We start from the raw sequence: 27,277 nt of genomic DNA, 5'->3' as shown, positions 1-27,277 counted from the left end.
TGTTCCAGGCACTGTGAATTAAATGCTTTACATGGATTAATTTATTTAATCCTTAAACTCTGCAAGACTGGTATTTCTAATCCTCCCTATTTTACACAGGAGACTGAAGTTTAGGAAAGTCAGGAATTTCTTTAAGGTCAGATGACAATACGTGGCAAGATAAGGATTCCAAGTCAGTACTCTGACTCCAAAGCCTCTGCTTTATCCCCTTCTCCAAACAACCTGTAATATTTACAACACTAGGTGTTAGGTGCTATGAGGGATATACTTCTGTATGAAATAGAACCCTTATCCAAAACAAAGGAGACGAAACTACAGGCAACTCTTATTCACATGGATTACATACTTTGACAGTGTTCCCATGAAAAGATTTGAGAAATGAGTTGAGAGGGAGTAAGTGCAACTTAATGGTCAATAGAAACTTTATGGAGGTGACACTGTAACTGCAATTTAAAGGATGAGAAAGACTACAACAGGGCATATTAAGAATGAAGAATTGTAAATAATCCAAAATGGCTGACTTGATTGTCTTTCTTCCTTTCTTTTTTTCATCGGGACAGGAGGCTTGGGAGATTGGGGCTTGGGTTGCAAGAAGAGCCAAAGTTGTATTTTTCAGTTGGGTTTCAGTCCAGGAGTTAGGGACTTTTTGTTGACAGAAAAAAAATATCATAAACCCATTAAGGAGAAAACTTGAAGGAGAAATCTGTGAAATTCATTTTACTTTCTAGACATGAATTTAAAGCTGCACTTGCTGAGTTTTCTAGGAAGTGAGACCACAGAACTTGTGAGGGCAGGCAAAGGCAAGATTGAGGCTACAACTTCTTTCCAGAACACAGGATGAAATGACCTAAAAATGACTTAAATTTCACTGCTAGGCTGACCATACTGAAACCAGGAAATTTACCAAAAATTCTCTGTTGGACTGAATAAAGGAACTAAAGCAAAACGTAATAGTGATACTTTTTGTTTGGAATAACCCAACGTCAGGTACCTAACCTCTCAGTGGGTCTTTAACTGCTAAAGAAAGAAAACCAAGGCAGAGGGTAAGGCACCACACACCAGACTGCTCCTAGCACACTTCATCTGCAGAAACTCTTACACATGTCATTTTCTCAATTAAAGAAGATAATTACTATGGTGCTTGTGAAGACAACGATAATATCGATGTGTATATAGGGGATATATTTGGATTTTTGTTTGTTTTGTTTTTTTCCTGCTCCAGATCACTTTCCCCTCTTCTGGTTATGACAATTCCTCCTTTCTGAGAAATGCTCCTTCTAAATGTAAATTATATGGTTCTGGGGTGGGTGGGTAGGGTTGCACAAATACCTGTCCCCATCACCAATGAGCAAGCACAACACAAGATACTGGCCCAAGATTGGCATCCTACCAAACTGGGCCAGGGTCCTTCTCAGAGATTTTCTGAAATGGAAATGGATGCTAAGTACCCTCTCCTTGCAACAAAATGTGATTGCCATAGCCTCTGCCATATTAACAGCCTGAGAGAGTGAAGCCAGCGTGCTATGAGAAGCAGAGACAGGAGAGGAAATGAAGGAGAGAGAGAGACAAAAAATATGAACATTCAAATGGAAACAAAGAAAACATCAGATTTTGCCCCTGAGGACCCCAGAGATTCCCAGATTCTTTCCTGTTGACAGATGCCATTATCCTTCCAATAAACAGCCTTTGTTTAACTAAGGTAGGCCACTATCACTCTTAACTGAAAGAAGCAGGCCTAACACAGTCATCTATTAGATGAAATGCCTAATTGAGTTATTCTACTCATAGTTGCACTCCAAAGAATTCTTCTGAGTAACCTCTAAGATTTGAATAATGAAACTGATGTCCCTGAAAATGCTTCTAATACCTTTATGACGACTGGCAGGAAATAATATTATTATTTTCAATAGAAGCTGCTACTGATAAAAGAAATAGCTGGGGCTTAAGAGATATAGTGTCTCTTCCTTACTGCTGTTCTCCTGGTCTTCAGTTTTATATTCTGCTGTTCTAAAATCTAACCAAGGTACTATGGAGACCCCACATAAAGTCTTCCCCAAATATTCTACTCCCTCAGTGGCAGTGGGTAACTAATAGTGTTTATAATGAGGAGGCTGCCTGGAAAAACTCACATCGACTGGGGCTTGCTTTACTATGGCTCTTCCTGTTAACATCACATGCTTCAGCTATTTTCTTACCATATTCCTTTTATCCACCCTCACACAATCAGAGATGTAAGATAAATATACATATTGTGCCACTGACAACTCAATTTGTGCCAAATCTCTGCATTTGTATGGAATTTTAATTGATGATATGAGATGACAAATTGGAAAAATACTTTTATTATTACATATCATATTATGGTACTTATTGTATATGATATTATATATTTCACATATGTATTAATTCATTATTAATAAGTGATCATAACAGTTCACATTTTGCGCAGTTAATACATGTTAGATGATTTATACATTTTTCTCATTTAACCCAACTCCATTTTATAAATGGAAAAATCGAGAAACAGAGAGATTATGTATATTACACAAACTCTTGCAATGAAGCTGGGATATAAACTATCTGAATCCAATGCCCATGTTTTTTCCATTATCCAATACAAAATCTAAGCAAGACTTCTTAACTTTATGTTCATGCAATGGGGTTTGGGGAGACCATGAACCCCTGAAATCCTTTGTAACCTTTTGCAGATAGGGACCTATATGTATTTTTACCCTGAGGAGAAATGTGAGCTATTTTCAGATTTTCAAAGGAGTCACTGATCTTTAAAAAAAAAAAAAAAAAAAAAAAAATCAAGCAAACATTATAAAGCATCGAAACAATTAACGAGTAGGAGGATTAACCATAAACCTTACATGACTCCTTTGTATAAGTATTAGGCTGGAACACCTGTAAACATCCCTAGCTTCAACAGCAAGTACTCCGATTATGTAACAAGGTGCTCTAGTCACGTTATTATTCCAGGCAACAAGTTTACTATGTACCTTCTTCCTTTAAATATAGCTCACCCATTTCATGTGCAACTCAAATGACATGAGCAGACTATTCCATTAGGCCCTCAATGAGAGCATATGAACTCTTAACTGAAACTACTCTGCCCTTATCATGTCCAGTGTTCACAGATTCCAATCCACACTTCACTGAGCAATTTTAACTCCAGAATGTGAATCTAGGACTTGAAATCAGATTCCCAATTCCCACTGTTGACTTAAAGGCAGTTCTTTCCTTTGCATGCATTTCATCTCACAAAGTACACCCCTAACTTGTTCAATGTTTTCTCTTTTAATTGTTAAAATGTATGTATAATACAATTCACTTCTGAGATGTATAGTCCCAAGAGTTTTAACACATGCATGGTCCTTACAGCCACCACCATTAACAGGAACAGAACAACTCCAACACTCCGGAGAATTCTCCATGACACCCCTTTGCAGACAGACTTCTCCCCCACTCCTACCCCTGTCAACTACTGATCAGTTCTCTGTTCCTATAGTTTGTTTTGCCTTTCCTAGAATGTCACATAAACGGAATCATACAGTATGTAACCTTTGGAAACTGACTTCTTTCACTTAGCATGATGCATTTGAAATCCATCCAAGTTGTTGCAATTAACAATAGTTTGTTCCTTTGGATTACCGAGTAGTACCCCATTGTAAGGAGGTACCTACCACAGTATATTCTCTCATTCACCTAGTGAGGAAATCTTGAGTTGTTTCTATTTTTGGTGATTATGAATAATGCTGCTACAAACACATTCATGCATAGGCTTCTGCGTGAATGTAAGTTTTCATTTCTCTAGGATAAATATCAAGAAGTGAGACTGCTGGGTCATATAGTAAGTATACATTTAACTTTATAAGAAACTGCCAAAATGTCTTCCAGAGTAGCTATAGTATTTTGCATTCCCACCAGCAATATATGAGAGATCTAGTTGTCTGGCAAGCCTGTCAAGCACTTGGTGTTGTTAATATTTTTAATTTTAACTATTTTAATAGGTACAGAATGGTATCTTATTGGGGTTTTACTCTGTATTTCCTAAGTGTTCAAATTTGATTTAGCCTTTGCTAGCAATTTTGTACAACAGAAACTTCACAAGTACATGGAAAGTATGCAAAAATATTAAAACTGGTTCAGTTCCCTCCTATTAAAGACAAAGAAGCTAAGGCCCAGAGAGGGGAAGTGTTTTGCCCAAAGGTCCAGACCTGTGCTTTTTTGTAATAGTGCTTTTTCTTTTAAAAAAATGGTAACCTGTAGAAACTATCCAAGTCCTGTTCCTTCTTTAAGCAAGAAAAACATCAATAACAAAAAGACAAAAAAAAAAAAAAAAACAAACCCCCACAAAAAATTAATGCAGTGCTATCTTGATGCTGATTTATAAAAGACAATGAGAATAACCACTCTCATATCCATACAGTAACAGCAGGAGCTAGAAGTGTTAAGACCCAATACTACGTTTTTGAAAAGGTACTCATGCCAAATATAATGGCAAATCTTCTGACCTGAGCAATGCAGAGGTTTCTTAGACACTATATTAATAATAAGAAGAAAATTACAATTTTTTTCCACCTGATTTTATAGTCCACACTCTCTTTTGTAGTTTATCTGGGCAGGACTGACCTGATAGTCTGCTGACTTCCACCAAGTAGAACACTGCTCCTATGACAGAACACACATCTAACCATTAAACTTAGTGGAACTAAGAGAACCAAGGCTTAGAAATACCCCATTTTATTTCTTCCATGGAGGAAGAGTTAACTTACCTGGTGAATTTCTGAGAACAGGAGCTGAGTATGGCCCTGGTTTGGCATCCTTTGGGCATTTCTCAGAGAGGGTTAAGTTCTGTTCTGCTCTCCCTACGTTCCACAGTAACCACGGCTGAGTGGACTCAGCCCCAGTAGTGCGGTCCTGTGATTATGCAGCTTGTTCACAGATAAAGTATAAAGCATAAGTAAACCCTTTTGGCAGGAGATCTAATGCCAGACCTCCAATCTAACTTTCCCCAGTAATAAAGCAAACATTTTGATCTCTATCTGTGTGACTCCTAAGTCTTTTAATTAGATTTAACGCAGGAGGGAACGAGGGTGTTGTTTATACGGCTCCATAACACATATGTTTCATTTTTAAAAATACATGAAATCATGACTGCTGTTGATGTCATTTACTGCAAGAATAACTATCTGGGAAAACCCCTGTATGAATAAGAGGCACATACATGGATATTTATTACATCAGTGTTTTCAACACTATTCACAATAGTCAAAAGATGGAAACAATATCCATTAACTGAAGAATGGATAAATAATTTGTTATATATACACACAATGGAATATTATTCAGCCATAAAAAAGAAATGGAGTCCAAATATATGCTACAACATACATGAACATCCAAACATTACACTAAGTGAAAGAAGCAAAACACAAAAGGTCACGTTCTATGATTCCATTTATATGAAATATCCAAAATAAATGAATCCACAGAGATGGAATGTAGATTGGTGGTTGCTGGGGGCTGGAGAGGAGGAACAGGGAGAAGCTACTTAATTGTAAGGGGTTTTACTTTGGAGTGTCAGAAATGTTTTGAAACTAGATAGAGGTGGTGGATGCACAACACTGTGAATATATTAAACACCACTGAATTGTACACTTTAAAAATGGTTCATTTCATGTTATGCAAAATTTACCTCAATTTTTTTTTGAACTTAAAAAAGCAACCCTTTCTTCCATGGAAATTTTACATGGAAGGCCAATAGATAAGACAGGAGTGAAACTACTCTGGTTCAAGAGGTGTGAGGTCTCATCCTGCTCCTGGGCTCCTCACACTCACCCGCCCTCCTCCAAATCTTTCCTTTCCTCCAACTCCATACAATCTCTAGAGAATGTCAAAATACAGTTAACAAAAACCTGTCTGTGATAATTAAACAACATAAAATAACAAAGAAGTTACCCTGTCCACCCGCCTCACAAAGGATGAGTCTTTTACTGTCTTGAGAGAGGAGGCCTGAAATCCAGACCCACAGGAAGGTGATGAGCCTTTCTCTACCCTAAATGAGACTCTGAAAAGGACCACAGAAAGCTCTTCATTGAATCCTTTCCATGCAAGAACAGGTCAACAACCCAGTCAAAGAACTCAGAAGAGACGCCATCAAGACCACTTTGCTACACAACTGCAAGAGTTATTCAGGCACTATGGAAGACCTGAAGGCAATGATCATGTTCTTAATTCAAATAAAAGCAGTCCCATTATAAAAACAGAAATATTCCAAACTCAAGAGTTTGTTGGTAGGTCATGTAAATTCTTACCATGCAAAGTTTGATCTGTCCCCAACACGTTCCACTCTGCTGGTAACTTCAGGTGTCGGAATGCCAATGCTACCTTCTCATCAAGAGAATTCACATCCCTGGACGGGGGTCCTGACCGGTCGAGAAAACGGGTGAAGTTCAGAGCCTGCTGATTTCCAGCACTGGTTGCCAGGAATTGGGCTGCATCATACGCCTCGTCCTGGATGAAATGAAAGTTTTCTTCGGCCACCACAAACACAGGAAGCCCCTTTCTGGAAGCACAGAGCAGCACCTTCACTGTCTCACAGCAATCATGACCTAAAGAAAACATGCAGCAAAGAAAATGGCATTAAAGTCCTCCTGCTAAAAGAAGGTGGGTCCCCTTAGCACCTCTTCCATAATATACAAGCTCCTCCTCCTAAAAGAAATCCATGCTTCCTTCCTCTGAATTCTCACATTTCTCTAAACTTCTTAAAACTCCATTTTGTTTTGTTGTTATTTACAAATAATTATTTATTTTACCAAATAACAAATAACTTTATATCCCAACTGTAGTGAGTTGAATAGTACCTCCCCCCACCCCACCCCCCAAAAAATTCCTGTCCACCAGAACCTCAGAATGTGACCTTATTTGTATATAGGGTCCTTGCAAGAATAGGGTGGTCCCTTAGTCCATTATGACTATTGTCCTTAAAAGAAGAGTAGAAGAGACACAGAGACAGAGACACAGAGGGAAGAAGACAGTCATATGAAGATGGAGGCAGAGAAAGAAGTTATATAGCTACAAACAATGGAATGGCCACCAGCTGAAGGTAGGAAAGGCAAAGAAGAATCCTCCCTAGAGTCTTTGGAAGGAACATGGTCCTGCTGATGCCTTGGTTTCAGACTTCAAGCCTCCAGAACTGCGAGAGAACAAATTTCTGTGGTTTTAAGCCACCCAGTTTGCATTATTTTATTATGGCAGCCCTAGGAACTAATACACCATCTGTCACCCTACTAACATAGTGTTTGGCACTCAACAGGTTCTGAACATCAACTACTGTTGTTTAACTTGAACAAACTAAAGAATGAGAGCTCAAGGACTCAGAAAGGCCTAAAATACAGGGTAAACATCACTCATAAAATGGGAGGAACTTTATTAATTCCCTAGCACTTGCCTGATTGTCCCCATAATACAAGAGATGAAATAAGAATGTGATGAAGCACTTTGAATAATACAAAATCACACATCATCTTATTTTACTATTATTAGCAATCTAAGGCATATCTCGTATCTAAAAATTATTTGTTCTCATATATACTTTCTGTCCCAATCATTAATGTAATGAAGACTTCAATGAAATATCCTGGTTCACACAGTAATGCAATGCTGTCGCTAGAAACCCAGCTCAAGAAAAGCAAAATACCAAAAAACTCTGTGATACCCCTGTACACAGACCAGCAGACAGCTAATGAGCTGTAACCTTAGGCAATAACCTAAGCTGCCCCAAAGAGTCCAGCTTGAGTCAAATAGGCAAGATTAACAATCATGTGTTTCTGTAGGTCAGGCCTTCTTGAGACTCAGATTTCTTTCTGGATTTGCTGCCCCACAGAATTAAATATGTCTAATATGTTTGAAAATTGAAGAAAAACATTTCCTCAATTTTCAAGCACTGAACTCATTTTGCCAGAACTACAACTCTACTATCATCATTCTTCTACAAAACAGCTTTCTGATGAGAAAAAGGTAAAAAAAAAAAAAACTGCATTAATGCTTTTATTGTTGAGATCTGCCACCTCGTGCTTTGCCTGATATGCAAGGCACCAGTGCATTCATGAGTCAGGCCTCCCTGTATCCACCACATATGACAAGACTGCCTTTCTGCAGCAGGAGTGAGATGGAGGGAAACCATGTGGTCCGTGAACCTGACTTTCCATGCCATGAGCACAGACCCACAGAGGTTTCAGACTGTGGCACCACAACTAAGTCTTCTGCTGTCTTTGAAAGAGAAAATAATTTTTTATGTAGCCAATTGGAATAATGAGCTGATATTCCATCTCATTTTTTTTCCCAGGGTCTCTGTGCCGATTTGAATGTATTATGCCCCCCAGAAAAAGCCATATTCTTTGATGCAATCTTGTGGGGCAGACATAATAGTGGGGATTAAGTTGGAACCTTTGGATTAGGTTGTTTGCATGGAGATGCGCCCCACCCAACTGTAGATGATAAGTGATGGGATATTTCCATGGAGGCGTGGCCCCACCCATTCAGGGTGGGACTTGATCAGTGGAGCCATATAAATGAGCTGACTCAAAGAGAAGGAACTCAGCGCAGCTGGGAGTGACGTTTTGAAGAGGAGCAAGCTTGCTAGAGAGGAACGTCCTGGGAGAAAGCCATTTTGAAACCAGAACTTTGGAGCAGACGCCAGCCACGTGCCTTCCCAGCTAACGAGGTTTTCCGGACACCATTGGCCATCCTCCAGTGAAGGTATCCGATTACTGATGTGTTACCTTGGACACTTTACGGCCTTAAGACTGTAACTGTGTAGCCAAATAAGCCCCCTTTTTATAAAAGCCAATCCATCTCTGGTGTTTTGCATTCTGCAGCATTAGCAAACTAGAACAGTCTCCTTAAGCCCTTCTTTCTTGTGACATTAGGAAGCCCTCATGCTATGTAACTCCAAGGTATTTACTAATCCAGTAACTACTGATACCAAACATTTGACATGTCATTTTCTCTACACAACAAATATATGAGGTATGTACTGATATCACTCTACAGATAAGAAAACTGAGACTTCAAGAAGTAAAGTAGCTTGCCCAAGGTTCTGCATATATTAAGAAATAGAACCCAGTACTCAAATTAAAGTCACATGGCCTATTACATCATGGCAAGGCAAGGCAAGGATTTTGTACCACATGCCTATAAGCAAGAGAGGAAGGGAAAAAGCCAAGTCCCTGCCTGAATGGAGTCTAACACCTAGAATGGCAGGCCAGTATGAGTACTAAGCAAGATTAACAGGTTCATAACCCACCAAGATCAGTCTTCATACAAACAAAATTTCACTAGGTATTTCCCACTATCTTCCAAGGTGAATTCTTTCTATGAAGGCCGGAAGGAACTGAAGCAATCTCTGCCTGGTGTGTGTGTGGGGGTGGTAGGGGTGGTGGGGGTGGTGGGTGGGGGGATGGGGACGACAGAAAGAGCAAGAATATTAAGAAAAAAGAAAAGTATTTTTTCTTTGAAGGGCAGTCAGTCTAATTACTTAAGAGCACAGTGTCAACAGAAAGAAGTCATCTGATTCAGATAGTGGGTTTGGGTATTTGGCAGAAAGTAGAAGTGCTTCTTTTAAACCCTGCTGTAACATCTGATTCAGTTCTGTTCAACAACTAACAGATGAATATCCACCAAGCCCAAGACACTGTGATTAGAAGGTGAAAATGAATAAGGAAGAATCTTAGTGCTCCAGAGGTTTACAATATATGAGAGACACAAAAAAGCTGCAGATAACTGTAACATAAATCAAAATGAGAGGTTCTATACTAAACGCACACAGTGTAATTAACTGGAGGACAGTATATTTCATAGTCGGGCAAAAGCAAAACTGAGAAGACTTCACAAAGGAGGTGGCGGTTAGGAAGGACCTCTGACAGGCATTCTCCTCCCCAACTCTCCCAACCTAGGGGTTCTTCTCTGCAACCCTAGTAACTCAGATTCACTGTTCCTATTCATGAATCTAATCAATAATTATAGCAATGTCCCATTTATTTGGAATTAAGCTAACTTATAAACTCCTGATAGTCTTATAGGTGGATATGAATCACCAATTTCACAATTAAACAATGATAATGCAAATAATTTAGGATCTAAATTGAATTCTGCTTTTAAAACTTAAACTAACCTATACTAATAAAATCCACTGCCCCTACCCATCTAAACCACCCTTATTCTTTCTTGTTAGTCTTCTTCCCCAAGCTTGTGCAAACCTTTGCACTGCAGTTGATAACTTCCTTATAAGCTCTCAGATGAAAAAACTGAATACCTGAACCAGAAAGAGAATTATAATGCCACTAAAAATAAACACTTCTCACAGTTCTATAATCACTTTCTGTATGTACATAAGGGTCACACCATATTCCTGATCTTCAACTTAATCACAGGTGCTTGCACACACACAAAAAGCCAAAGTCCATGGTGAAGCAACACAATCTTACTCGAAACTGGAAAGCACAGAAGTAAAGTATCTGTACAGAAATCGATCTGGAATTGCTAAAGTTGGATGGGATAGAGGTGGGGGAAAACAAAGAGATGAAACAGAAGAAGGTAGGGGTGCATGTGTATGTGTGTGTGTGAGTGCTTGGCCAGCACAAGTATGCATATTTCTTTCTGCTGCTACCAGGCCGAACGGTGTAATGGGTGACATTTTGTTCTTTAGTCTGGCTGTAGTTACACACGACTAAGATGAAACTGTATCAGAGGAGGTAGAATGTCACAAAAAAGTCTGTGAAATAGTATTTAGAAGAAGCCATCCAACTGTTAATCTAATGATTATTTTCCCTTCAGACATGAACTCAATCTGAAGGAGAAACTATGAATCATCATAAGTAGCATAAATCTGAAATTTGTATGGAATGTATGGAATCAGTATAGGCTTCCTTTACAAAAGAAAAGCTGAAGGTTAAAAGAGGAATACACAGTGGAGTTCTGAGGGTTTCCTGGGTCAGTCCTCATTAAACTTAGAGTAAATTGGAAAACCTACTACTGATGGCAAACAAAGGACCCCACCCTTCTGTATGCAAACCAACCACACAAAGTTGGCAAAGATTACTCTCATATTAATGTTTTCTCCTAGGCTAAACAGATGCTCTCAAGATTATTTTTCAATCCCCTGGCCTTTCAAATAAGGGAAAATCAGCATTTTCATTTATTTATTTATTTATTTTACCAAAAGTTATTTAATATGGGCCCAGTAATAAAACTAAAATCTCCAAATATTTACATATAAAATCTCTTACCATCAACTAGCCCTAGAGAAATGACTATTTGCAGGGCGGTGTTAGTCTTATGACTGCCTTTGTAGATAAAGACTGTAAGATATTAACAAGGTCTACAACTCCACAGTGAAGACATAAAGATAGGAAACTATATCCAACTCAATAAATAACCACTACCTACATGAAAACAGAAGCTGCAAAGAAAGAAAAATAGCAAGGTTTGCAGCTGGTTGCATGGTGTTTCACTTCCACTCAATTTCCTGGTAACAAAGGAAAACAAAAAACACAAGTCTTTTCTTAAAGGGAAGTTCTGAAAACTTTACCGAGCTTCTTCTGAAGGAAGCTACCCTACAGGACTAAGAAAGGGCAGTAAGAGAGATAACTGGTTGAAGAAGCATGGCCTATACTTTAATTCCATTTCTTAAATCACCTTCTGAGTTTATGCCACTATCAAGTCTAGTTCATTTACAACAAAAATACAAAATAAATTATGGGGTGGGGGAGACCTCTTCCCAACTGAATGAATTACAAGAAGTCATGAAGTGCTGGAAATTAGTTACTGAGTCAGAGAATCTCAGGTTTGAATCTCCTTTGCCAAGAAGTTTGGTTACCTTGAGAAAGTCAGTCAACTTTGCAACCTGTTCCCTCACACATAAAATGCAAACACTGCCAACCTGATTATTAGCTATTAAAATGCTCCTGTTAGGTAACTCAAGGAAAACAGATTCCTAGTATTCTACAACATTCAGGCAGCGTGGCTCAACTGGCTTCTGAGTCACATGTTGCCTTTGGCACTGTAGAACTGAAAAAATAAAGGGAAGCAGGGAAGAATAAAGAATAAACAAAAACACAAGGAACACCTAGACCAGAAACAAAAATTTAACTCCTGATAGTCCTCTTGAAAGCACCTAATCCACACCTTTCTAAATCTCCCAGGTCAAAGGGGGTGTATTCCTGAGATCCGGAGAGCTTTCCTGTAGGCTCCTTATCACTATATGAAGCACCCACACCCATGGAAACGAAATATTGCTACAGTTAAACAAAAGTGCTAAAGCATGATCCTAGAATTACTTCATTTCCTCTAAAGCTGAAAGTGGAACACATCCCATCCGGACCTTCTTTTTTGCGGATGAAACAACTGGGACTTTGTTTCAGCAGCTATCCAGAAAGGAACCCTGAAAGTGCTTGCTGGACCAGCCAAGCTGAGTCCCACACAGATGACATCTTTAAGAGAAAGTTTGTTTAGTAGTCAGTAGAAAATAGAAAACAAAATGTAATATCCCCGAGTAATTTGGGCAGATAATAAAAAATACATTTACAGCCTCCCCCTCCCCAGCCCCGAGGATCTGGGGGAAGGTGCGGATGTGTTGGACATCCTCACCTGGACTGGTGTTGATGCTGTCACAAACATTGGGACTGGCGCTTTGATGTGCTGAGCCCTCGATCATGGGACTTGCCCTTATGAAGCTCGTTACTGCAAAGGAGAGGCTAAACCTGCTTATAATTGTGCCTAAGAGTCTCCCCCTGAGTGCCTCTTTGTTGCTCAGATGTGGCCCTCTCTCTCTCTAACTGAGCCATCTCGACAGGTGAACTCGCTGCCCTTCCCCCTATGTGGGACCCGACTCCCAGGGTTGTAAATCTCCCTGGCAATGCAGAATATGACTTCCGGGGAGGAAGGTGGACCCGGCATCGTGGGACTGAAAGTATCTTCTTGACCAAAAGGGGGATGCAAAATGAGACGAAATAGTTTCAGTGGCTGAGAGATTTCAAATGGAGTCGAGAGGTCACTCTGGTGGACATTCTTATGCACTATATAGATAACACCTCTTAGGTTTTAATGTATTGGAATAGCTAGAAGTAAATACCTGAAACTACCGAACTCCAACCCAGCAGTCTGGACTCCTGAAGACAATTATATAATAATGTAGATTACAAGGGGTGACAGTGTGATTGTGAAGACCTTGTGGATCACACCCCCTTTATCTAGTGTATGGATGAGTAGAAAAATGGGGATAAAAACTAAAGGACAAATGGAGTGGGATGGGGGGATGATTTGGGTGTCCTTTTTTCATTTTTATTTTTTATTCTTGTCCTGGTTCTTTCTGATGTAAGGAAAATGTTCAGAGACAGACTGTGATGATGAATGCATAACTATGTTATCATACTGTGGACAGTGGATTGTATACCATGGATGACTGTATGGTGTGTGAATGTATTTCAATAAAACTGAATTTAATAAAAAAATGTAATATAAATTTAATATTTCATAGAAAATAATATCTTTTGCTACTTCAGTGTGGCATCAAACTATTTAAGGATTTGGAATATTTCTTGCCCTGGAAATGGCTATAATAGGATTAAAAGGAAGTTTTCAGTCTTCAGACCCACACACTAATAGAAAATAGGATTATGTACTGGAGGATGCATCCATTTCCTGTTGTTAGTGGTCTAATGGTAAATGTGCAAATTTGGTATATGTATAAAACTCTGCATATACATAAGTATTAAGCAGCGGGGGAAAAACTAGAGACAGGAATTTCATCATGTACACTTTCTGGGAGGGAAGGGGCTAATTAATGCTAAAATTTTGACCTACCATATTCTGCCTATACCTCCCCAAGAAATTTTAATATTATAGACATACCATATGTTTATGTACTGTATGTATATCTGTGCTTTATGCATAAAGAATAAGATTTTTTTGCCCTCTCCCTAGCCTATTTTCACTCCTTGGGGGCAATACTGCCCTCAAGAGAATTCATGCACTAGGGATTCCAGTGCTGTGTCCATATTTCCGTGGTGATGAAACACACAGACAATTTCTCCATAAATATTACAACTGGGACAGAAGACAATACATTTTTTCCTCCTTCAACTACTTCTCAGTTTGTTTTCCCAGTAAAACCACTATCTATACTGACTAGGATTGGGGCAGCAATTTAGCTTGTTCAAAATACGAAATAATGTCTGTTTAGAGAGAGCCTTATTGCAGGAGTATTTTAGAATACAGAAATGTATTTTAGAATACATTCAGAAAATGTCCATTTAAAAAAAAAAAAAACTGAATATGTGGGTGGGGGGGTGTTTTCCCTGATTAGGCCAGTCAAAATCCTACAAGTTCTTCTTAAATATGCTATTCAGTTTGGCAATCTTTGGACATCTGCTGCCAGAAACAGTCTTGGTTCACAAGCACTAAGAGACCCACAGTGTTGTCTCTGGGGGACCACTTATTGAGACCTGGGGTGTAAGCACTGATTTTTAATTAAACTCAAAGGAATTCCTGATCAAGGGAAACGTATTTCTTTTCTTGTCATTTCTTTTTTTATATAACAGATTTACTTTACATAATATGTTCTCCCTTTGATGACTGAAAAAGAAAAGAAAAATACAAAAGAGCTGAGTCAAATTTTGGATCAATGAATGTCTACAGTTTTACTGTCAAACAAGAACCCTTGCTGTATATTCTAAAAGTCAGTAACAGACATGCTGAAAAACAACTGCATTTTATGAGAAATTCTACACAGGAGCCTTTCACAAAAACACAATGCAGCTTGCACTAAACATCCTGTGCCATTTTTCATTGTGAAATCGTCTGCTTGATCTAAACCCACATTTTAATTAGTAAAAGACCCAATAAAATAGTACTTCATATCACCCCAAGAATTATCTTCCAAATTCCAAGATTTCTTTACATTTTTTGCCAGGAAAAAAAAAAAAAAAAAAAAAAAATCTCAGCTTCCTCTCTAGAGGGAAATCATTGGTTGGTTAAAATGGGATACTGATTTAGATTTGTTTTATATGAGGAGAAAGGAATGCAAGTCTTTTATTTTCATTTATTACAAAGGAAACATCTTTTGTTATAAAAGATTCATTTCCATGCTTTATAGCATAATTTTAATTTAAAAAAAAAAGAAACACAATTCATTGTAATCTCATTAGAAAACATGGGAAAAAGTGAGGAAATTAAAAAAAAAAAAAAAACAAGAAAAACTGGGACTCTAATCTCAGTATCTGAGGTCAAAGTTTTTTTTAAAGAGACAATTTAGAAATGTCCCTTTTCCACCCCAAATAATAAAAGGTTACAGAATAACAGCAAGAAGCCTTTTGAAGGTCAATCAATCATCTGGTGTTAGTAAAAACTGAAATGTTAAGCACTGACAATGAGACACATGGCAAACTCAAAGAAAAATCAGAGCCAGCAATCTGGACAAAACATGACATTAAAAGAAAGAACAAGAAACAAAGCTCATTTTCTTTCCATAGTCAGCCAAAATGACTAGGAATTGCAGAGCCAGTCTCACACATGAGCAGAAAGGGTACAGAGACATCCTTCTAGGCAGCAGCTGCTGCAAAAAGACCAAGTATATTTATCGAGTAACTGGGATCACAAAGCACTGCAGAGACTTTCCATGAAGAATCTTGACTAATCTGACACTGCCCTCAGTCTGCAGGCAGGAAATCTGCGGCTGAATACAGCTGACTGACGCACACAAATCATTAAAAGTAGCTCTGGTCAGAAAACACAGACTCATGCCCCAGGCCAAAAATTTAATTCAAGAAACCAGAGACTCCATTTGCATTTCTAAAAAAAGGAGAACAGTGGATGCAATCTTTTTACAAGGTGGCTTCTGAGAACCAGGATGAAGTTCAACACCGTGGAAACATTTTTCCATCAAGTGGTAGGGTGGTAGGAACTCCTAGAACAAGCCTTCTTAGGAAATACCAAGTATACAAAGCAGACAAAATCCTTTAGTGAGGGCAGGTAGAAAACATATACGATAAATAAGTAAAACGTGTTGGGTAGTGACAAGTGCAATGGACAAAACTAAAGCAGGGAAGGGAATACAGAGTGGTAAGAGGAAGACACTACCATATTTATAAGGTAGACAGGAAAAGCCTCCCTGAGAGGGTGGCTTCTGAGCAAAGAAACAAGTCTAAGAAGAAACAAGTCTAAGAAGCCCACAAAAACAGATTTTAGGTAGTTCAATTCTAGGTTAAAAAACATTATCTCCCCTGAATCCACTGAACTGGGACAGAACAGTCTCTTCAACAAATGGGGCTGGGAGAGCTAGAAAGCCATAACCAAAAGAATGAAAAAGGACCCCTTCCTCACATCCTATACAAAAATTAACTCAAAGTGGATCAAAGACCTCAATGTAAGAGACAGTACCATAAAACTCCTAGAAGATAATGTAGGGAAACATCTTCAAGACCTTGTATTAGGAAGTCACTTTCTTAGACCTTACACCCAAAGCACAAGCAACAAAAGAAAAAAGATAAATGAGAGCTCCTCAAAATCAAAAGCTTCTGTACCTCAAAGGAATTTGTCCAAAAGGTAAAGAGGCAGCCAACTCAATGGGAGAAAATATTTGGAATCCATATATCTGATAAGAGACTGATATCTTGCATATATAAAGAAATCCTACAACTCAATGACAATAGTACAAATAACCCAATCATAAAATGGGGAAAAGATATGAAAAGACATTTCTCCAAAGAGGAAATACAATGTCTAAAAAAACACATGAAAAAATGTTCATCTTCACTAGCTACTGCAAATCAAAAGCACAATGAGATACCATCTCACACCAGTAAGAATGGCTGCCATCAAACAAACAGGGAACTAAAAATGCTGGCGAGGATGTGGAGAAATTGGAACTCTTATTCATAGCTGGTGGGACTATATAATGACACAGCTACTTGGAAGGCAGTTTGGCAGTTTATCAAAAAACTAGATCCTAAATTACCCTATGATCCAGCAATTCCACTTCTTGTTACATACCCAGAAGGTTTGAAAGCAGTGACATCAACAGACATTTGTACACCGATGTTCATAGCAGCACTGTTCATAATTGCCAAGAGATGGAAACAACCCATGTGTCCTTCAACAGATGGGTCGATAAAGAAAATGTGGTATATATATATGATGGAATACTATGCAGCAGTAAGAAGTAATAAGGTCTTGAAACATATGGCAACATGGATGAACCTTGAAGATAAAATTCTGAGTGAAACATCTCAGACACAAAAGGAGAGATACTGTATGTTACCACTTCTATGAACTATCTGAACAATGTAAAATCAATGTCTTCTAAGAATATGGGGGACTTAATGATAGACAGTAGGTAGTGAGGGGGAATAATAATCTAATATGTTCAGACATTTAATGATGTGCTCACAGACATTGAGGACTGGCGGTTTGATGGGCTGAGCCCTCTATCACCGGACTTGCCCTTGGGAAGACTGTTACTGCAAAGGAGAGGCTAGGTCTGCTTATAATTGTGCCTAAGTATCTTCTCCTGAATGCCTCTTTGTTGCTCAGATGTGGCTCCCTGTCTCTAGCTAAGCCAACTTGGCAGGTGAAATCACTGCCCTCCCCTCTATGTGGGATCTGACACCCAGGGGTGTAAATCTCCCTGGCAATGTAGAATATGACTCCCGGAGAGGAATCTAGACCTGGCATCAAGGGATGGAGAACATCTTCTTGACCAAAAGGGGGATGTGAAAGGAAATGAAATAAGTGTCAGTGGTGAAGAGATTCCAAAAGGAGCCAAGAGGTCACTCTGGTAGGCACTGTTAATGCACGATATAGACAACCCTTTTTAGGTTCTAATGAATTGGAATATTTAGAGTAAATACCTGAAACTATCAAACTACAACCCAGAACCCTTGAATCTTGAAGACAATTATATAACAATGTAGCTTATGAGGGGTGACAATGTGATTGGGAAAGTCATGTGGATCATACTCCCCTTTGCCCAGTGTATGGATGGATGAATAGAAAAACGGGGGGGGGGGGGGGCACCCAGTGTTCTTTTTTACTTTAATTGTTCTTTTTCACTTTAATTTTTATTCTTATTGTTTTTGTGTGTGTGGTAATGAAAATGTTCAAAAATTAATTTTCGTGATGAAAGCACATCTATATAACGGTACTGTGAACAACTGATTGTACGCTTTGTGTGACTGCATGGCATATGAATACATCTCAATAAAATTGAATTAAAAAAAGAATATTGATAGACAGTAGTTAGTGAGGGGGAATAATAATCTAATATGTTCAGATATGTTGATGGTGAATTCAAAGGTATGGATGGGGTGACGAATGTTTGTTAATGGCATTATAAGAATTAGAGCTGTATTGAAGGTGAATAGGAATGAAAGGGGTTGTTGATAAAGTTATGTTTCCCACAGATCAGCACCACAAATATACATAGGTGCTTGCATGATACACCTCTAAGGTATGACACTAGCACAGAGAGTTGACAACAGATGGGTACATGGGAAAAATGTACACATTGCATACTAAGGACTATAGTTAACAGGAACACCATAACAGTCTTACACAAATACTAGGGACAAATAATTAAGGGCTGACAAGAACTACGAGATGTTTTGGGTCACGAGAATTGTTTAAAATGGAGAATAAAGAGGACTGTAAAACTAAGTGATGATAATGTGAGATATAGATGGATTATCATGGATATAACATATGCTATGTGAATTTAGGAACCACCTACTTTATAATTCAAGCCCTTGATACTGAGGCTTGCTTGGGTGAAATTTATGGCTGTAAAAAGGAGGGTAAGACCCCCTGTAATTATGCCTAGGAGTCACCTCCAGAGAACCTCTTTTGTTGCTCAAATGTGGACCTTCTCTCTCTAACTCTGCAAATGAATTGATCACCCTCCCCCCGATGTGGGACAAGACCCCCAGGATGAATGAGCCTTCCTGGAGACGTGGGACATCGATTCCAGGAATAAGCCTGGTCCTGGCATCGAGGGATTGAAAATGCCTTTTTGACCAAAAGGAGAAAAGAAAGGCAACAAAATAAGGTTTTAGTGGCTAAGAGAATTCATAGAGTCAGAAGTTGTCCTGGAGGTTACTCCTATGCAAGCTTCACCTAAATATGCCAAATGACCACAATATCATAAGCCCAAAGTCAACAGTAGTCCCCAAACCTTAAAGAATTCCTGGATCTCTGATCTCTGAGACTCTATAAAAGCTTCACTCACAAGGTTTATTTGTCAGAAACTTAAATCCTTCAGAGTGCTCCTATATCAGCTAAGTCCCAAAATCCAGAGGCAACAGCCTCTTCAAGAACATCAACTAGATGTGTCCCCTTTGCTCATAAAGTTGACATCCCTTTTCAACATGAACCGGTTAGGGTGGTTGCTGCCTAGATATCCCTGAAGATCGGGAAAGAGATTAAATTAGAGGAAGGGGTAGCAACAGACAAGATGGAATTTACCAAAGGGCTATGAATAGTGAACCTTTATATAATTTTCTTTTTCTTAGTTGCTAGGGAATTAGACCAGTTAGAAGGAAAGAACTGAATGGCAGAACTATAATCCATAGCGTCCTTTGAAATTTGTTCTATAGCTACTTGTTAAATTGTAATTTGAAAGCTATACCTTTTTGTATATATGTTAGCTTTCACAATAAGGAAATACCTGAAACTATCGTACTATAACTTATAACATTGGAAATTTCCTATACATCTACTTGCTAAATCATACTTTGAAAGACATTACCTTTTGCATATATGTTATATTTCATAATAAGGAAATAACTGAAATTGTGGAATTGTAACATACTGAAAATCTTTGAAATTTGCTATTTGTTAAATTGCACTTGGAAAGATACCAGTTTTATGTATATATATTATATTCTACAATTTAAAAGTAATTTTAAAAAGTAAAGGTTAGGAAAAAAAAAACATTAACTCCATGGTATAAACAAGAAATTCAAACTCAACTTCAACCCCAAAATGTCCCTATCTCTACACAACACAACAAGTTACTGAACTAATACAGATGACAGGTGCTGGAAAAGACAGGTAAACAGAAAGAAATTTTCACACATGATGACCAAAGCAGTGGGGTCCACTCAGGGATCTCCTCCATTTAAAGAGTTAACATAGTTTCTAATTCACCACTAGGAACCTCACTGGGACCCTTGCACACATATACATCACAGGCTCACATGTTAAAATGTTGTCTCACTCTTCATTTGGCCCATGGGACAAGAGGGCCTTTCAAAGATTCTTAATTGTCCCTCTGCTGTGATTAGGCAAGTTTGAAGCCTTCCTCAATTCAGATGGGTAGCAGAAGCACGTTCAGGCCAATGGGGGAAGGGAAAGGGCTGCCAGGCCCTGTAAGCATGACAGAGAATATGAAGAGAGGGAAAGACCATTCTTTAAGAGGAGAAGAGCTGATTAGGAGAAAATGATAGAGAAGACAATACACAAGCAAACAGGTCAGGAATGGATTTTGAGGTTTCAGACCAAATTAAGAGGAGAGCAGCAGAGACCGATGTTCACTCTAACTGGCTGGGATCAGCAGACCAAGGGAACTAAGAGTCTATAAACCCAAACGGATATGCAGAGATGGGTGTAGATGGGAAAGAGGGGATACTGAGATATACAGGAAGGTTTTAGAACCAAAGGCAAGGGAAGAAATGGGAACTAGAGTTCAGAGAGGTAGGCTGCAGACAATGTTCAAGGATCTGGTACAAACTTAACAGTTTCAGGCCGTAACACAAGCACAGTGAGTTTGTAAATCAAGGAGACTGGGGCCTGCCTGCCCAGCCTAATTCAAGTGCCCTGCCAGTGAGAGTGTAAGATGCCAGGCACTTCTTTCTCCACCAAGTGGTTGGACTCTAATGGGGCTTGTGACTGAGGATCAAGCTAGATCCTTTTTTCTACTTACATGCTCCATGTGTGTAGTGAGTTTGTGTGTGTACACTGATACACATACACACCAAAATTTAGGTCTTAAAGTGCTTCTAAATTCAGGAAGGAATAAGTTTATACAAATTACCTCCCTTCTTTTCCAAATTACCTCCATTCTTTTCTCTGACTGATTCTACCTCATTGAGGAACAACATCTCACCTTCATCAACACATAATAAATGTGTAGCCAGGGTGACACTGGATGGCACCTGCTAGAGGGTAGACTTTGAGGTCCTGATAAGTCTTTCTGACACAATATATATCACAAAAAAAGATGACTGAACTTTAAGTTACAAAGAAAGTTCCCTAATACTCTTTGGAAGAGAAATCAGTATCTATCCTGAAAACTCCTTGTTTTATTTTCCAGCTCCAAAAATTGGGGGTAGGAAGAACAATATTCCTAGGAACTGTCCGGAATCTTTAAATCCTATATTTTTCATAATCATTCTTTCAAAGTAGAAGGATAAACAGAGCTTTTAATTGTCATAAACTTAATTCTTTAATGTGACGATTCTCAGGATTTGGTAGGTACCAGATATTAATTTAAAAAAAAAAAAAAAAAAAAAACACACACAGTAGCAAAAAAACTGGCTATCTGGTCCAATACCAGCAAGCACATATTGCAAGTGCTTCAAGTAGTTTTCACAGGCTTCGCCTGGGGAGGGCTGCGGATCCGGTTCACCACCAGGAGCTCCAGAACTGCCTTGAACTGGAACATAAGGACACTGGCATGGCACATTTGGCACCCAGAACTGCCCCCAGTGTTCTCTTATGGGAGGTGGGAGAGATTCTGTGGTGGAAGCACCGCAGGTTGGGACATTGCTCTCAGTCCTGTGTGTCCCGAAGGGTCTGTAACCAGCCACGGAGCTCTGAGGGGACTGTGTGGCAACCCCAGAGGGGCTGTCCCACTTTATCTTCCCACCAGTAACGTATGCGAGATCCAGTTTCTCTGGATCCTCCACAGTGAACTCATCATCTGAGCTGTTGAATGGACTCCTGTAAATCATAGTAATGGGAAAATGTATGGACGCTTCCATAGTAAAGGTTCAAGAAAATCCAGCTTGTTAAGAAATAAATGTAGAGAGGCCCAAGGAGGGCATGGCTTGGAAGAGGGACCCAGCTGCAAGTCCCAGGGACCATATGCCAATACCAAGGACTTGTGGGTCAGTAGCAGAGACAAACTGTGGCAAGACTGAAATGAAGGATTACACTATTGCAACAGCTTTAAATCTCTAGGAGCACCTAGGAGATTTGATTATTAAAGCTGCCTTCCCTCCCTAACCACTCAGAAACACGCCCCACATTCAGGGCGGGCAGCACCAACTACACACGCAAACTTAGTGCACCAATAGGACCCCCACAAGACTCAGATCCCCACTCACCACAAAGACAAAGTTGGGGAGAACTGGCTTCAGGGGAATAGAGAGTTCGCAGATGCCACCTGCTGGTTAGTTAGAGAAAGTGTACTCCACCAAGCTACAGATCTGACAAATTAGAGATAAGGGTCTAAATCAGCATACATATCCTAAAAGAACTCTATCAAGTTAAGCAAATGCCAAGACGCTAAAAACAACAGAAAATTTTAAAGCACACGAAGAAACCAGACAATATGGATAACCCAAACCCAAACTCAAACACCCAAATCAAAACATCAGAGGAGACACAGTACTTGGAGCAATTAAAGAACTAAAGACAAACAGCGAGAGCATGGCACAGGATATAAAGGACATGAAGACCCTAGAAGAGCATAAAGAATATACTGCAAGAGTAAATAAAAAAACAGACGATCTTATGGAAATAAAAGAAACTACAGACCAAATTAAAAAGATTCTGGATGCTCACAGTACAAGACTACAGGAAGCTGAACAGCAAATCAGTGACCTCGAGGACAACAGAATGGAAAATGAAAGAATGAAATAAAGAACGGGGAAAAAATAGAAAAAAAATCAAAACGAACCTCAGGGATATAATAGATAATATAAGACATCCAAATAGAAGAGTCATTGCTGTTCCACAATGGGGAGAGAAGGGTAAAGGTCTAGGAAGAGTATTTAAAGAAACTGTTGGAGAAAACTTGCCAAACCTTCTAAACATCATAAATACACAAATCATAAATGTTCAGCGAACTCCAAATAGAATAAATCCAAATAAACCCACTCCGAGACATATTCTTATCAGACTGTCAAATACTGGAGAAGGAGCAAGTTCTGAAAGCAGCAAGAGAAAAGCAATTCACCACTTACAAAGGAAACAGAAGACGACTACGTAGTGACTACTCAGCAGCCACCATGGAGGCAAGAAGGCAGTGGCATGACATATTTAAAATTCTGACTGAGAAAAATTGCCAACCAAGAATTCTCTATCCAGCAAAGCTCTCCTTCAAATTTGAGGGAGAGTTTAAATTTTTCACACACGAACAAATGCTGAGAGAATTTGCTAACAAGAGACCTGCCCTACTTCAGATACTAACGGGAACCCTACCGACAGAGAAATAAAGAAAGGAGAGAGAGATATAGAGAAAGGTTCAGTACTAAAGAGATTCAGTATGGGTACGTTAAAGGACATTAAGAGAGAGAGGGAAAAAATCCATCTAACAAACATAAACCAAAGGATAGGATGGCTGATTCAAGAAATGCCTTCACAGCAATAACGGTGAATGTAAATGGATTAAACTCCCCAATTAAAAGATATAGATTGGCAGAATGGATCAAAAAATATGAACCATCAACATGTTGCATACAAGAGACTAATCTAAGACACAGGGACATGAAGAAATTGAAAGTGAAAGGATGAAAAACAAATTTCATGCAAGCTACAGCCAAAAGAAAGCAGGAGTAGCAATATTAATCTCAGATAAAATAGATTTTAAATGCAAGGATGTTATGAGAGACAGAGAGGCCACTACATACTAATAAAAGGGGCAATTCAACAAGAAGAAATCACAATCATAAATCTTTATGCACCCAATCAGGGTACCACAAAATATATTAGAGACAAACTGGCAAAACTCAAGGAAGCAATTCATGTTTCCACAGTAATTGTCGGAGATTTCAACACACCATTTTCTCCTATAGATAGATCAACCAGACAGAAGACCAATCAGAAAACTGAAAACCTAAATCTGATAAATGAATTGGATTTAACAGACATACATAGAACATTACATCCCAAATCAACAGAATACACATTCTTCTCTAGTGCTCACAGACCTTTCTCCAGAATAGATCATACGCTGGGACAGAAAACAAGCCTCAATAAATTTAAAAAAAACTGAAGTTATTCAAAACACATTCTCTGATCACAGTGGAATACAATTAGAAGTCAATAACCATCAGAGACTTACAAAAGTCACAAATACCTGGAGGTTAAACAAAACACTCCTAAACAATCAGTGGGTTAAAGAAGAAATAGCAAGAGAAATTGCTAAATATATAGAGATGAATGAAAATGAAAAGACAATCTATTAAAACCTATGGGATGCAGCAAAAGTGGTACTGAGGGGGAAATTTATGGCACTAAACACATCAAAAAGGAAGAAAGAGCTAAAATCAAAGAACTAATGGAGCAACTGGAGAAGCTAGAAAATGAACAGGAATCCAATCCTAAACCAAGTGAAAGAAAAGAAATAACAAGGATTAAAGCAGAAATAAATGATATAGAGAATAAAAAAGCATTAGAGAGAATAAATAACACCAAAAGTTGGTTCTTTGAGAAGATCAACAAGACTGACAAGTCCCTAGCTAGACTGACAAAATCAAAGAGAGAAAACTCATATAAACAAAATAATGAATGAGAAAGGTGAGATTACTGAGGATCCTGAAGAAATTTAAAAAATTATAAGAGGATACTATGAACAACTGCATGCCAACAAACTGGATAATGTAGAGAAAAAGGACAATTTCCTGGAAACATATGAACAACCCAGACTGACCAGAGAAGAAATAGAAGACCTCAACAAAGCAATCACAAGCAACGACTTCCAATCAGTCATCAAAAAACTTCCCACAAATAAATGCCCAGGACCAGATAGCTTCACAGGGGAATTCTACCAAACTTTCCAAATAGAACTGATACCAATCTTACTTAAACTCTTTCAAAACATTGAAGAAAATGGAATACTACCTAACACATTTTATGAAGCTAACATCAATCTAATACCAAAACCAGGCAAAGATGCTGTAAAAAAGGAAAACTACAGGCCAATCTCCCTAATGAATAAGATGCAAAAATTCCCAACAAAATACTCGCAACTAGAATCCAAAGATACATTAAAAAAATCATACATCATGACCAAGCGGGGTTGATTCCAGGCATGCAAGGATGGTTCATCATAAGAAAATCAATCAATGTGTCATATAACATATTAAAAAATCAAAAAAGAAAAATCAAATGATCATCTCAATAGATGCTGAAAAAGCATTTGACAAAATCCAACATCCCTCTTCGATGAAAACACTTCAAAAGGTAGGAATTGAAGGAAACTTCCTCAGTATGGTAAAGAGCATATATGAAAAACCCACAGCCAGCATAGTACTCAATGGTGAGAGACTGAAAGCCTTCCCTCTAAGATCAGGAACAAGACAAGGATGCCCACTGTCAGAACTGTTATTCAACATTGTGCTAGAAGTGCTAGCCAGGGCAATCCAGCAAGACAAAGAAATAAAAGGCATCCAAATTGGAAAGGAAGAAGTAAAACTGTCATTATTTGCAGATGGTATGATCTTATATCTGGAAAACCCTGAGAAACTCACGATACAGCTACTAGAGCTAATAAACAAATTTAGCAAAGTAGCGGGATACAAGATTAATGCACATAAGTCAGTAATGTTTCTGAATGCTAGAAATGAACAAAGTGAAGGGACACTCAAGAAAAAGATACCATTTTCATCAGCAACTAAAAAAATCAAGTACCGAGAGGCAGGGCAATTTGGAAAGGGAAGATGCCTCGAATTGCTAAAGACACTCTAAAAAAGAAAAACGAAGTGGGAGAACTTACACTCCCTGACTTTGAAGCTTATTATAAAGACACAGTTGTCAAAACAGCACGGTACTGGCACAAAGATAGACATAGAGATCAATGGAATCGAATTGAGAATTCAGAGATAGACCCCCAGATCTATGACCGACTGATCTTTGATAAGGCCCCCAAAGTCAATGAACTGGGTCATAATGGTCTTTTCAACAAATGGGGCTGGGAGAGTTGGATATCCATATCCAAAAGAATGAAAGAGGACCCCTACCTCACCCCCTACACAAAAATTAACTCAAAATGGACCAAAGATCTCAATATAAAAGAAAGTACCATAAAACTCCTAGAGAATAATGTAGGAAAACATCTTCAAGACCTTGTATTAGGCGGACACTTCCTAGACTTTACACCCAAAGCACAAGCAACAAAAGAGAAAATAGATAAATGGGAATTCCTCAAGCTTAGAAGTTTCTGTACCTCAAAGGAATTTCTCAAAAAGGTAAAGAGGCAGCCAACTCAATGGGAAAAAGTTTTTGGAAACCATGTATCTGACAAAAGACTGATATCTTGCATATATATATAAGGAAATCCTACAACTCAATGACAATAGTACAGACAGCCCAATTATAAAACGGGCAAAAGATATGAAAAGACAGTTCTCTGAAGAGGAAATACAAATGGCCAAGAAACACATGAAAAAATGTTCAGCTTCACTAGCTATTAGAGACATGCAAAGTAAGACCACAATGAGATACCATCTCACACCAATTAGAATGGCTGCCATTAAACAAACAGGAAACTACAAATGCTGGAGGGGATGTGGAGAAATTGGGACTCTTATTCATTGTTCGTGGGAATATATAATGGTTCTGCCACTCTGGAAGTCAGTCTGTCAGTTCCTTAGAAAACTAGATATAGAATTACCGTTCGATCCAGCAATTGCACTTCTCAGTATATACCCGGAAGATCAGAAAGCAGTGACACGAACAGATATCTGCACATCAATGTTCATAGCAGCATTATTCACAATTGCCAAGAGATGGAAACAACCCAAATGTCCTTCAACAGATGAGTGGATAAATAAAATGTGGTATATACACATGATGGAATACTACACAGCAGTAAGAAGGAACGATCTTGTGAAACGTATGACAACAGGGATGAACCTTGAAGACATAATGCTGAGCGAAATAAGCCAGGCACAAAAATAGAAATATTATATGCTACCACTAATGTGAACTTAGAAAAATGCAAAACAAATGGTTTATAATGTAGAAGGTAGGGGAACTAGCAATAGAGAGCAAT

The 27,277-nt window shown here is 38.6% G+C and overlaps 1 protein-coding gene across 7 annotated transcripts in view; it reads right to left on the bottom strand.

Moving 5' to 3' along the window:
- Positions 1-27,277, bottom strand: part of AKAP13 (A-kinase anchoring protein 13) — a 405,703-nt gene that overhangs the window by 211,264 nt on the left and 167,162 nt on the right. For all 7 annotated transcript variants that reach the window (XM_037832976.1, XM_037832972.1, XM_037832973.1 and 4 more), the window contains exon 4: positions 6,321-6,617. In XM_037832976.1, the coding sequence (XP_037688904.1) occupies positions 6,321-6,617 (297 nt within the window). The remainder of the gene's footprint in view (positions 1-6,320; positions 6,618-27,277) is intronic.

Source organism: Choloepus didactylus, chromosome 4, assembly GCF_015220235.1.
Source record: "Choloepus didactylus isolate mChoDid1 chromosome 4, mChoDid1.pri, whole genome shotgun sequence".
Taxonomy (NCBI): Eukaryota; Metazoa; Chordata; class Mammalia; order Pilosa; family Megalonychidae; genus Choloepus; species Choloepus didactylus.
The sequence above is the reverse complement of the archived record's forward strand: the minus strand, read 5'-3'. Positions and strand labels throughout refer to the sequence as shown.